General features: G+C 33.7%; 1 protein-coding gene across 1 annotated transcript in view; it reads right to left on the reverse strand.

The window, feature by feature from the left end:
* The window catches only part of LOC110457742 (eIF-2-alpha kinase activator GCN1-like), a 59,045-nt gene extending 48,179 nt beyond the window's left edge, over positions 1-10,866 (reverse strand). Inside the window, exons 1-11 of the mRNA XM_021509130.1 lie at positions 10,788-10,866; positions 10,594-10,696; positions 9,387-9,585; positions 8,160-8,265; positions 7,109-7,207; positions 6,213-6,347; positions 5,328-5,396; positions 3,406-3,514; positions 1,508-1,582; positions 728-856; positions 223-375 (exon numbers count right to left, since the gene is read on the reverse strand). Coding sequence (XP_021364805.1) covers positions 223-375; positions 728-856; positions 1,508-1,582; positions 3,406-3,514; positions 5,328-5,396; positions 6,213-6,347; positions 7,109-7,207; positions 8,160-8,265; positions 9,387-9,585; positions 10,594-10,696; positions 10,788-10,811 — 1,201 coding nt within the window. The 5' untranslated portion in view covers positions 10,812-10,866. The remainder of the gene's footprint in view (positions 1-222; positions 376-727; positions 857-1,507; positions 1,583-3,405; positions 3,515-5,327; positions 5,397-6,212; positions 6,348-7,108; positions 7,208-8,159; positions 8,266-9,386; positions 9,586-10,593; positions 10,697-10,787) is intronic.
* Positions 10,867-13,765: the final 2,899 nt, after the last annotated feature.

Consider the following 13,765-nt stretch of genomic DNA (forward strand, 5'->3'; position numbering starts at 1 on the left):
ACTGGCCATGAGGGTATTGTATATCAACTGGCCATGAGGGTATTGTATATCAACTGGCCATGAGGGAATTGTATATCAACTGGCCATGAGGGTATTGTTTATCAACTGGCCACGAGGGTATTGTATATCAACTGGCCACNTTGAGGGTCAAAAGCCATCTTAGGAGGTGATATACCCACATAAAGGTAAACTGAAACACTGTATACAATGGCGCAGGCTCACCTTCCGATTGTAACATGGGAATAAACTTCTCGGCGACCGTGTCACTCAGTGTCTGTAGGGCGTACGCTCCACTGGCAGTGCTCTGGCTGGCATTGCCGATCGCCTGCAGAACACTGATCCTCTGGTCCACAGACGTCAGCTTCCCTTCAGACCCTGTAAACAAACAGTACTGGCCATGAGGGTATTGTTTATCAACTGGCCATGAGGGTATTGTATATCAACTGGCCATGAGGGTATTGTATATTGACTATACACCAGGTGTTTACCTGTATTTTACCTACGCAATTAATACACCTATCCGCTTCAGTCCGTGGTTGTTGATCTGTAAAACGTTTGTACTTTACTTCTGCTTTTACCGGGTAACATGTCTATGCAGTGCATTGTATCATTGGACACAATTAGAAAGAAGATTTATCATAAGACACCAATATAATATCTCTAGATTTATCATAAGATGCCATTATAACAATTCTAGATTAAGACATATCTCCAGATTAAAGCGTACCATTGAGGATACCAAACAGGTGAAACACGAGTGTCTCCACGGCTTCCGTGTCACTACACTGAACTGCCAGGTTTTTAAATGCAGCCACAGCTTCTGCTCTTGTCGCAGGATCCTTGGAGCAAAGTTGGACTGGAAAGATAAAATTAACACATTTTCTGTGAATTTTAATGGCAACTACAATGGCTATAAAATCTGTTGAATAAGTATATACTGTGGGGACAAAAGTTCCTAACATAGCTTTGTATAGACAAACATAGATAAAAAAGATATTTTTTTACATTTGTATCAAATTCAAAATAGTTACAGAATATGTCTTACCAGCTGACATTTCACATGGTATCCCTTCTATGAATGTAAAAAATACTGTATTTTTCAAGCAATAATACTATGCCTGGTAATAAGCCCACCCAAATCTATTGCAGTTCAGTAGCCATGCAAACAAACGCCATTTCACTGTCCTGAAGTACACCCATTCCACTATTTTTTTAAGTAAGAAATTATGTGCAGACCCCCTGGGCTTATTGAAGGATAACTGAGGTACAATCTTTATTTATTTGAATAGTTGATTGATTAATTGAGTCTTTCAGTATAACTGAAACTAGAAACCGCATAAACCAGCCCTGCATTGCAGTGTATGACTCTGCTATGTATACTGAACACTGGCAATCACAAACTGGACTATTCTGAATGGAAACATGTCTGGTGGCTGTTCAATTCAGACAAGTTTTATTTTGTACACAATTTCAACATAATCAACATTAAGTATAAATTCATAAATACCTCCTAGTGGTTTGGCTAGCTCTTGTGCATACTGTCTGAGGTCCAGGCTCTGGCCGATGATCATGTACCCCACGGCTGTAACACAGGAGAGAGATATGTGGTACTGGTAGGAACAGATTGGTTTCTAGATTTTGACAACTAGTGTCAATCTCCAAAAACATTCTTGAAATTACTAGAAGAGGTGAACAAATATCATATAATGTCCTGCCCTGCCCCATATGACATGCTTGCCTACATCAGATTTGATTTATATATTTTCCCATACATCATATTTGGTACAAGGAAAATATATCGCTTGGTTTGTAAATAGTTTAAGTTTAACCTTTTCACCACTGTAGACAATAATGGACTAATCCATATCAATGCATGGTAGAGTCTACTTAAGTTACCTAGGGGTGAAAGGGTTAAGCAATGGTCAGAGATCACACCAGGGTCAAAAGAAGGTAAGTCTTGGAAGTACAGACCTGTGCTTTATAATACTTCTGCTGTGGTGTATAACAGACTGTTATAGCAGAAATATTTGTCATATTTACCTACATTTTTTATTCATCAAGATATAGAAGTCCTTGATTGTGATAAGAACGGGGGTGGGGCATTATGATTACAGAAAAGTCTCAGCAGTTTTGCTTGTTGTTACATGTAATAAAATAGAACTTCATATAGTCGTAGAAGAGACACATTTGAGAAAACAAAAACAAAATAGACTAACGGTAATCATAGTTTCTTAATGAAAAATAAGTTTGGAAGCATTTATCAAATAATTTTCTGATCTTTTATTAGGAAACCTTTCGCTAATACTTAGATATATGTGATAGGAACTGTCAGAGGGGGACTGACTACAACTGTTATAGTGATACAGCGTAGCTAATTATCCCTCGGTTTACTGTCGGCACAAATCTCACTCCTTCGCTACAAACATACAGGAAGGATACAACTATAGGTGCCATTCATTACAAACATTATACAGCACTACATTGCACATCCTCGATATCCAGAGGTTACGCTCACTTTCGCTCTCTACACCCTTGGAATATGTCCTAGTAAAATTGAAGGCTCAGTGTGCGCCACCTTGTTGATGAGGCAAGAAAACTAGTTCGACCCTTTGATGTACATCAAAAGAACCTGCGGTCACCTAACGGTAAAAATTGACAGACTTTGAAGTCGGGCGTCTCTCCTTTGTTATCTTCAAAGGTCAAGTATCAGCCTAGCGATTGGTCTGGTGGTTTTTTACTCGAGACCAATCAAACAGCTATCTTCGTGCCTTCAATTTTGCTATGACATATTCCAGGGGTGTAGAGAACGAAAGTGAGCGCAACCCCTGGATATTGAGGATGTACATCGCATGACTGATGTCAATGTATATATATCAGTTATTTCTCTAAAAATAGTTTCTACAATGAAACGGAAATATCAGCATGCCCCTTGTTTATATAAAGTAAAACCTTATATAATGCCCCCCTTGTCCAAACATTTCTTTTACAAGTTTCATTCAAAGCTTATTGCTGCATGCCTTACAATGGACTTCCTACTTTCACAGGACAAATGGTAGGGGTTTACAAAGATATTACTGCATTGCTATTTAGTTCTAACATCTTGTGTTATACAAAATGTCATCATTTCGCAATCATTGTTTGCCTAAAGTTTTGTTTTTTGGAACATATCAACTACCATTTTTTGCTGTGCATAGAACCATTTCAAGCCAATCATTCAAAATCTAATGTTTTGATTAAGATAAAGTTTTAATTTGTAAAGTTCTACAGTTCACCATTTCTTACATTTTCATTTCGTATAAAAAAAAAAGTGAACAAGTAAACTTTATCTACTAATTCAATCATTAATTGAGGAAGGTTTCTGTTCCCTATATACAGAACAATTTCCAACAGAAAGCCGGTGATCACCTTGTAGAATACTCTCTGGGTTCCTCAGCATGGCCTTCTTAGTGGCTGGCACCATAAGGTTCTGGAAGTCTTCGTGTGTGCAGTGGCGCAGCAAGTGGTTACACGATATCTACGACACAAAAATACTTATACACGTTTCTCCAGCGATTTTACCAAATACACACTTATCACATATGCCTTTATCAGGTATACCTTTATCAAATGTGCATTTATCAAACAAAATATCTTCATCAAAACCATCTTTACATGAAACACTTTTATAAAATACATATTAAAAAGTAGTAACAATGACTAAATCATTTATGTACATATAGAATCTCTATAAAAAGATTTTCTTAAATTTCTCACTCATACTATCAATCATAACTGAATATTGTACAAATACATTTGGAATCTTTATTAAATTATCATTTATGTAAAACAATAGAAATTGGAAACATTATTTTTGCATATAAAGAAATGTGCACACTGCTTTTTAGAACATTAAGGTTCAATTATGAACATTTGAATTTCATTCTTTTTTAAATTTTGTCAATTTACATCACGTGAATTGATTACATTAAGGTTAAAATATATATTTGGAATGTGGTGTTTATTCAAGCCCTATAAAATAAGCAAGATTTTGGAAAGCTATTATAATTATATTTTGTTTAAGCTGGGCAAAGTTGAAATACCTTTATACATTACTCACCAGCAGCTTTAAAAAGCTGACAAAACATTATACAATACTTTCAATAAGATTCATCAGTTTGGAAATATGTAATATCTGAGTTTTACTTTCTACAACAACAATGTACGTATTAAATGTGTTGCAACGTTTCAAGACCGACTGGTCCCTTTGTCAAGCTATGACTTACCTGTACCACGATGTTACAAAATTGTATATTTTTATGTCACTCGACCGGGGACATTTCCCCTACTGATAGAGAGCATATACACACTGCATCCCCCCCCCTCATTACCATATGCAAAAATAAATTACTCTAAAATGTAGAATGCATGATTTTATATGCCAAAAGATTATATGAGAAAAAAAATGACCCTCATGACTCCACCCCTTTGGCTCGGTCCCTATGGGTCATATCAATATTCTCAAAGTTTGGTACACTTCCCCACACAAATATCTACCATGTTCAAAAGTTTCAAGTTCCTATTTCAAATAGTGTAGAAGAAGTTATTTTACCCCTTATCCCTCAAGTAACCCCCCCTCGTACACTTTATGTTAAATAAATTGCTTTAAAATGTAGAACTCATGATAAAGATTAATTTGATATGCTATAAGACTGTATTTTTTTCTTTATTTCTTTTTTAATATTTGAACCCACCCCCTCTGGCCCGGCCCCAGGAGGTCATATCAAAAATCTGAAAGTGTTGTACACTCATTCATACGGCTCCCCCTCCACCATGTCTAAAAGTTTTAAGTTGTTCTTCAAACAAGCAACCCCCCCCCCCCCCCTGTTATACCAAATGCTAAAATAAATTACTGTAAAATATAAAATATAGAATAATGTTTGATTTGATATGATAAAAGACTCCATTTTTTTTCTCCTCCCAAATATTTGATCCCCATGACCCGAATCGCTCACTCAGTCATAGCTTGACAATGGAGCAGTCGGTCTTGAAATGTTGCAACACGTTTAATACGTGCATTGTTTGTGTAAAAAGTAAAACTTTGATATTAATACAATACTCACCAGCAGCTTGAAAAAGCTTACAAAACTTTATGTGTTACTTGCCAGGAACTGAACAAAGTTGTCTTGGCTTCATAAATTACTCACCAGGGCCTGTATTAAAGAAACCATTCCATTAATGGAACAAGATATTGGGTTTGAGCACAGAATCTGAGTTTGAGCAAGGGAACAGTTTCTTGAATACGGGCCCAGGAGCTTGACCAAGACAACGAAACATTATACAATGCTCACCAGCAGCTGAACAGATGGTTTGGTCCTGGATCCCAGTACTTGTCTGGTGTACATGTCGAGGAAGGGGCCCTGTAGGGGAGAAAATACAGGCAAGACGCTATTAAAACACTGGTACTTCTACATAAAGTCAGTTAATGCATTGTAGATGAAAATTATATGTATTTATATGGTATACAGATTTTTACACAATATTTAATGGACTGTGTACTGTATAACTTTTTATAAAATATCTAATTGACTACGTACTATATAGATTTCTTTTACAATTTTTAATGGACTGTGTACTGTATAACTTTTTATAAAATATCTAATTGACTACGTACTATATAGATTTCTTTTACAATTTTTAATTGACTATGTGTATAGAATTGTATACAATTTTTTATTGACTATGTGCTATATAGAATTCTATACAATATTTTATTGACTATGTAATATAATTGTTACTTTTACCTACAAGATGAGTATCTGATATTTCTACAGACTTTGAAGCATTTGGATATTTTGCTTTAAATGAACTTAAAACAAAAACTGATATTCTCATAAATGTAGAGTTCAAACTTTTGAATTCACCATATATTTCTTCAACTGAAACCATTTGTCGTACAATTATGATGTGCAGAGTTTTCTAATAATTCAAAACAATGTTGATGAATAAAAATTAATTTTAATTGATGCCCACATTAACAAGAAATGGAAAAAACTAACGACAGCCAATAAATTAGTTGAGTAGCTAATGTACATGTTCAGCTTACTAGATCAGTTTACTTCTTATTATAGAAAGAAAATAATTATCAGGTCTCCTGGTCTCACACTTTTGCATAACTAAAGAGTTTTACATTGTGGTTTATTCCTATAAACACAACTTGTACAAAAACTACCCACCTTAAATTTTTTAAGAAGTTCCTGGTCTTTAGTCTTGGTAAGATATGACATCAGGATGCCGACAGGACTCAGCACAAACATGGACGCCTCAACCTCCGTCAACAGTTGAGCATACTCATCTACTGCCTTGTCACTCTGGTCAAACAAAGCAGTATATTTGTTAAAACAGTTCTTGTCAAAAACTTACTTAAATACAGTTTTTACTTGTGGGAAGAAAACTCAAACATTTTGCTGCTGCAGTTGCTGGACACCTTTGACTGTCGTGTGATTTTGAGCAAGATCCTTTGACGTAGCCTAATATCTAATAAGTTCTTCGATGTATACATAATTGGCCCACTTTATGGTTATAATTATATAGAATATTCAATATTTATTTGATCCTATTTGCAACAGAAAGTATTTGGAAAAAGAGAACAAGCTGAAATACTTCTTTTGAAACTGTATTAAAAATACTTCTTTTGAAATTGTATTAAAAATACTTCTTTTGAAATTGTATTAAAAATACTTCTTTTGAAATTGTATTAAGAAATTGTATTAAAAATAATACAATTGTATTAAAAATACTTCTTTTGAAATTGTATTAAGAAATTGTATTAAAAATACTTCTTTTGAAATTGTATTAAAAATACTTCTTTTGAAATTGTATTAAAACACTTCTTTTGAAATTGTATTAAAACACATTCTTTTGAAATTGTATCAAAAATACTTCTTTTGAAATTGTATTTAAACACTTCTTTTGAAATTGTATTAAAAAATAAACACTTGGAGATTTATTTTTGCATTATTAGTAACCCACTGTCTTAATTTTTCTTTATTTATAATAAATTCTGCTGTTGTTGTTCCATGACTTTTGCTGCTGTTGTTGTTCCATGACTTTTGTTGCTGTTGAAACTTACAGTTTTGAAGATCCAGATGAGTTTCCTATAGGCAGCGGAGTTGATGGTCTTACATCCTGCAGCCAGGGCTCCATACACAAGGCCACATTGTACACCAACCTGTAAGTGCACAGTTTACAAATGTAGTTTAGCATTAACTAGTAGACCAAATAATACCCTTCAAAACCCCTCTTATTGGTAACACTTGAGCATGTTGTGATTAAGTCCCCCATACTTATATGGTGCAGTGCGTTTTAAAGAAAGCTTCAAGGATGTTACCATTGTGTGATGCGGTCTGCTGCGTCATCAAGCTGCTATGGTTTTGACACATGCAGGTTGATTTCAAAGCTAATTTTTTAAATGATTAAATTTTATATTGTTTTAGTGACTATATGATATGTATCATTGACAGAAGTTTCAATATGAAAATATACACTTTATATTGTTTACAGTAATGTTACAGCGTATGTTTATATTATATACAGGTTACTGAGACATGTAAGGGTACATTCAATACAAAAACAATCTATAAGATTTGTATATTGTACATTCTATCTTATTCATGTTTCCTTTGACTCATCTAAATTTACAGTCATCAATATTTTCTACTTTGCAGCCATATGTATATTTTATCATTACTGTTTTAAGGGAGAAGGTAAACTTTTAAGTTTTATAACTTGTGTCTAATCCTTTTTTTTTTTGCAAATAAAATATGTTTAAATCAAACTAACAGTTTAGCATTGGTAACGATACTGATAGAATTTAGATTGTTGCCCTACATGTTCCTTGGTCAAAATAGGTTCATAGCAGTCATGGGTATTCTGTTCAACATGCAGAGTTTGAAATTGATTCAAAATCTGAACATCAGATCAATTGATATACTTTCGCTCTAACCCACTGAGCTACCTGGTCAACGAAAGGGTCCTGACCCAACGGTGCTACAGTTATATCTAAACAGAGGTTAGGGGAGATTACTGTATATACAAACAAAACAAAACAGTGCAGTGGGATAGCAGGGATCCTTAAATTCGAAATCAGGTACATTGTCAATTATCAATTAATATAAATTTACCAGTTGTTTGAAGGAATCTCTGGAGAGATTTCCCTTTAGGAATGTCTCCTGCATCACAACACATGTCCATGTCAGTGCAAATAGGGCCTCACCAGACGTGCTCCTACTGTTCACACACAGAAACAAAAAATATTACTTATAATCTCAGTACAAAGTCAAATACTTCTTGTTACTCACTTGCTTAAGAACTAAAAATACATATTATCATCTATATTAACAGTGTTAAATCAAATACTTAATAATGTTAGTTACATATAGTTCTGTACAATAGTTGCAATTGGCTACCAAGGATTTTTACCATTTTTTTTCTTTTCTATTTTGGCTTTCATTTAGCTTCAATAGCATTAGTAGTAGAAGATACAACTTAAAAAAAAAGGTAAACTTAAAATGCTTATAAAGACATAAATGCCCCTGCTCTCATTCAAATAAGTGTCATTGCTTCACCTATTTCTGTTAGCAGTAACAGTGACATTGGCCTTGACTTTTGAACTCTAAAATACAAACTGATTCAAAGTTTTTTTTTCTTGTACTTGATATAAAGTTTTATCAAAATCTGCTACGAAATAATGAACAGAGTGATAATGCTGAATTTGGACAGGATGGACAAGGATAACATTACATGCCCCTTCCCTCCTCCCAATAAATGATAATGTAGCTCAATGTTTGGTCAATCTGTTTTCCATCCCTTCTGAAATAATCTTCTGAAGTGGCTGGAGTGCTTGCCTAAAACTTATTTCAGTACTTTAAGTAGCAGTTCTTTGCATGTATTGAGATACTGCAAATATGTGGGAATAATCTGGAAAGGAGTCTCTAAAACATATATTAGGGATGGAATATTTTTGGGCAAAGTTGGAAATAATTTAATCGAAACTATGTTTAACTTGAATCAATATCATCCATATTAAGCTCGCTTGCCAGTATAAAACTTCCAAATCTTAGAAAATAATTTTAAATTGTCATTCAAGCATGATATATCATTATATATGCATATGTACATATTGAAACATCCCCTAAATATTGCATTATATTGCAACATGAAATGAACTTCCAATCAATATCCACCTGTAATACCTACGGTGGGAAAAAGACGATGATATTTCTGAAAAATCCTTACTGGTAGCGGAAATTAAATGTTGGTTGTCTGTATGGATGGCCTGTGGATTAACTAAATGACCAACTAAATACCTTTTACATAATATGAAAATTGTTAAAGGACAGGTTTCATACCAAAAATGTTGTTCCTTTTTGTGAAAGTTTGCATGTGCCTCCAAGGTGCTGGACAGTGTTTTGACAGTCGACTCAGGATGGGTCTTGGTAACTGCCCTGATGACCTTTAAAACGGCATGGCGAGATTTGTTGTCTTGGTAACGGCTTATTGTTGGAGCCAAGTATTTGAAAATCCCTCGTACTGCATTCTCTGGAAACTCTAGTGGAAAATAAAACAATGAAAATGTAAATTAAAAATACAGCAAATCTATAGTAATTATCAAAATCTAGTTATTAAAAAGAGTCGCTTCAATGTTTGAATCTTAAACAAGTCCATTTATAACTACATTTCAACCAGCAAGATCAATAACTTATATATATACCAATAAAGTTATCTACTTTCTGAAGAATGAACATATTTGTCTATTGATTTAAGGCATTAATTTATACTGAGAGGATATCATCTTTCCGAGTCATAATGCATCATGTTTAACTATAAATTAAAGGCCCTTAAGAAACAACTGTGGATTTCACCCTCATATTGATTTAATTTGCTGAAAACAGCAAGGAATGTAAAATATGTGAATTTGATAAATGGAAGTAAAGAACTACAAAATGAAAATTTGGTAGTTCCTTGTATATCCTTGTGCAGGGTCACACAGGTCAGGAGACATATAGCTTGATAAAATCTACCATATGTTTATGTCTTGTGTCAAGTTAACAGTTCATAGGATACACGATGAATGGATCTTATATAGTAAAGCAAGTTACTGTTATTTTCATTAACAACCATTAGCATCTGGATTTATAAAATTATTTCACATGACTTTTGAAATCTGCAATGACCTATAATAAGAAATTACGAAACTGAAAGTAATAAATATATTTTAATTGTTTATACTAGCAATCACAATATTTATTCCAATATCTGAATATTTACTTTGATCGCTCTTTACTACAAATGCATGACGGATATAAAACAGAAAAAAGTTGGCGTCTAGGCATATAAAACACGGGGATAGCTCAATGTCACTTTTGAAATTTTTGAGACCACCCCTCAGTTTGAAAAAAAAATGAGCAAAAAATTGCCTAACATGCAATAATATTTAATTTTATTTGTATACAGATCATGTTTACATCGTTTTCTTGGTCAAATATGGATGCAAAGAATATAAGAGCGATGTAAAGTGACTTAATGCACTGTTATTTCCAAATGTCATCAACTTACCGGGGGCTGCAGCGATCACTGCCACATCGTTAAGTACGCCGATTCTCTCCTTTGTGCTGGATACAGAAACTTTTTGGGAAAATCTTTTGAGTATATCAGCATTCTGAAAGAAAAATCAATACAATTAAGCTATTATTTATACAGATTGGTGGAAATTTGACATGTCCACGTGTCCTGAAGAAAATTAAACTTACCGTTGTTCCCGCATGTTCCGCCATGCTTGTTGTGCAATGGCTCGTCGCGATAACCTCTGCTGAAATTTATTTTTTCAAAATACATGTTTTAACAACACTTTTAACATAATGTTGTATTAAAAACAACAATAGTCACTTTTTTTATTATTATTCAACATTCGAAAAAAATATTCCCAACTACAGCATTTATTCTACTAAACATATTTTTATTCCTAATAGTGCATCAATATAACAGAACTCTTTAAAAATGAAAATAGAAAAGTATGAATTTCCGCCAAAGACGGTATGACGTTGGAAGGGGCACCCAATGGGTCTCGAAAATTAGTTCCGGATTACTTTCTACCAACGCAACTTGCATATGCGGATAATCATATCGCAGCTCAAAGATATAATATGACCAGAGACGTATATATTATATATAAATCTCTGATCTGACAATGTAATCCAACAATGTATTTTCTATAAAGAAAAAGCACTTTTGGTTACATGGAGAGTTATTTCCATGACAATGAAAAAAAAAAGTGAATTAGTGATACTATGTAAAATAGTTTATGCTGTTATTAGAGTAATTAGTTTAAATTAGACATTATCGAACAATACAAATCCGTCCTTTAATTTGAATTAATACTTGCAACGCATTTATAGTCTCAGATAATTTCCTTAGTGTAAAATTTGAAGCATGTTTCCTTTTTTTGTGTCATAAAAACTCTACAGAAAAAAATGGTTATTACTCATAAATAATTAAGCTGACATTTAAAATACATTTTTTGTATTATTTTTGTCGTTTTAGAATGTCAAAATGTCAGCTTGTAAATTGTGAATATTCTATTCATCGTTTTATTTTCATGGACAGAAATATTCAACCTAAAGAAAATGGTGATATTTGGGATAGAACAGATACAGCGAGTAGTTTTGGGGTTTTTTTTCAGGTGGGGGTGGTGGATTATGCTGACTTTATTTATTGAGTTTAAGACAAATAATCTCATCTGTAGAGATCGGTAATTTAATATATTTTAATGTTCATCATTCGTGAGTAGAGAGTGGACAAAACTGCACACAAGTTTCAAGATATATATACTGGGGGGGGGGGGGGGGGGAACTCTGACCAGATTGTATCAATACGGTAGAAGGTTAATCCATCCTAGCTTGAAATAATGTTGGCATATCTTAGAGTACATATGATACTTCATAGCAGACGGACAGATGCTACTAAGCGTTAACAACATAATCATTGATTTTTCGTAAAGCAGCATGCTTTAGCGGTAGGGGGCATAACATAGGATGGGCAAGCTAAGGTCAACGGCAGAGTCAACATACGTCATACCACGATTCCTGCCATGTTGCGTGAATATTGTGACGTCACTGCATCTTTGAAATCGAATTCAGTTGTGCGAATAGAAGGAGAGGCTGTATTATTCAACCTCAATGATGGCATGTAAAGAGTAGAAAACACGATTGGATTTGGGGGTTCGAAAAACAACACAAGAATAGGATAGCGCTGTCATTGACTCAAATTGTAAATAACATATTATGTATATATACTAACTAGTCAAAGAATTGCGCCTAATTGAATATATGGTTTCAATTCAATTTAAATCAAATATAAGCGCTAAATATTTTTAACCCGATTTCCTATTGAACTGAACCTATCTCAAGATTTGAGTGTCATATCACAATTACATTGACACATTTTAAAAATAGACAGTTATACATGGTATAAAAGCATAGTTACATAACAGGGATAAAATATATAGGTGATAGATTGCAGATAAGTTAAATTCAATAGGAAATTGAGTAACTGAAATACTTTTATCTATAATTAAGTGATATTTGAAGTCCATTGTGTCCTTGGATTCGAAATGTAATGGTTCTTGTATACGCCAGTAATGATGTGATAGCTAAGCTCATATCTCTTATCTACGTAATACTAATAATTACAATAATTGGAGGTTCTTATATACCGCTTTATCACAACCTAGTTCGTAGGTTGTCTCAAAGCGGTTCACAAATTATTATCCGTGGTTATATAAAGGGCTTTTGCAGCTAGCCAATATCTTTCTAGCGGGCGGGCTGCATGCAATATGGATGTAACCGATTTGCGTTCATACCGGTATGAAAATTTAAAAAACGTTCAACCCATATATGAAAGCGTTACATTATGACGTCGCAATCGTAAGCCTGCCAAAACGTCGTTGTCTGGCTACAACAAACTTGCCTAGGCATGTCACATCTCTTAACAAAATATATTACGCAAACTTATCATGAAGGACTATACCTACTTTTCACTATCTTTCCAAATAGGGCATTATTTCAAGTTTTACAAGTCGATGTTACTGATGAAATCCTTCGATGTCACACATATCATTTTGAGATATTTTCGAGCTGAAAATTGTTTCCATGTAGTACATGCGCTTGGTTATTTGTTCTTAGCTTTAAAACAGCATCAGTTGATACTGATAAGTCCGGATATATCTACCAGGCATACGTATTTTGCATTGCGACTGTGACGTCACTGTTCACACGCGTCATCATCTAGTGTTGACAATACATTCACTGAAGCCAACTCGAATTTTCTGCAGCTATACCACATTATTTAGAATATTTTGATTTAGTTTATTCTTACTCCTACAGTTCAGTGCACATTCTTTGATTTTGAACTACATTGTAGAAATTGACACATAATGGATATCTTCAATGTAGCGTACGTATTTCATGCGTTTATGTTACTTCTAAAAAGTTCTTCTGAAGACATTTTAACACAAGTTCAAATATAAAGTAATTTTCTTTCTGAATTTTTCAACAAACACAAAGATATTTTTTTTCTTCTGAATTACTTTCCGTTACCTGATTTTTAAGAACATGATTTATTTTTTAAAGTCACATTTTGCTGTGCCATCTGCTTCTTCACTTTACCAAATTATTTTAGAGAAAAATATGCAGTAAATTCTCTTACAGTAATTGTGTGTATATATGCTTTG

This window comes from Mizuhopecten yessoensis, unplaced genomic scaffold (assembly GCF_002113885.1).
Source record: "Mizuhopecten yessoensis strain PY_sf001 unplaced genomic scaffold, ASM211388v2 scaffold9301, whole genome shotgun sequence".
Classification (NCBI taxonomy): Eukaryota; Metazoa; Mollusca; class Bivalvia; order Pectinida; family Pectinidae; genus Mizuhopecten; species Mizuhopecten yessoensis.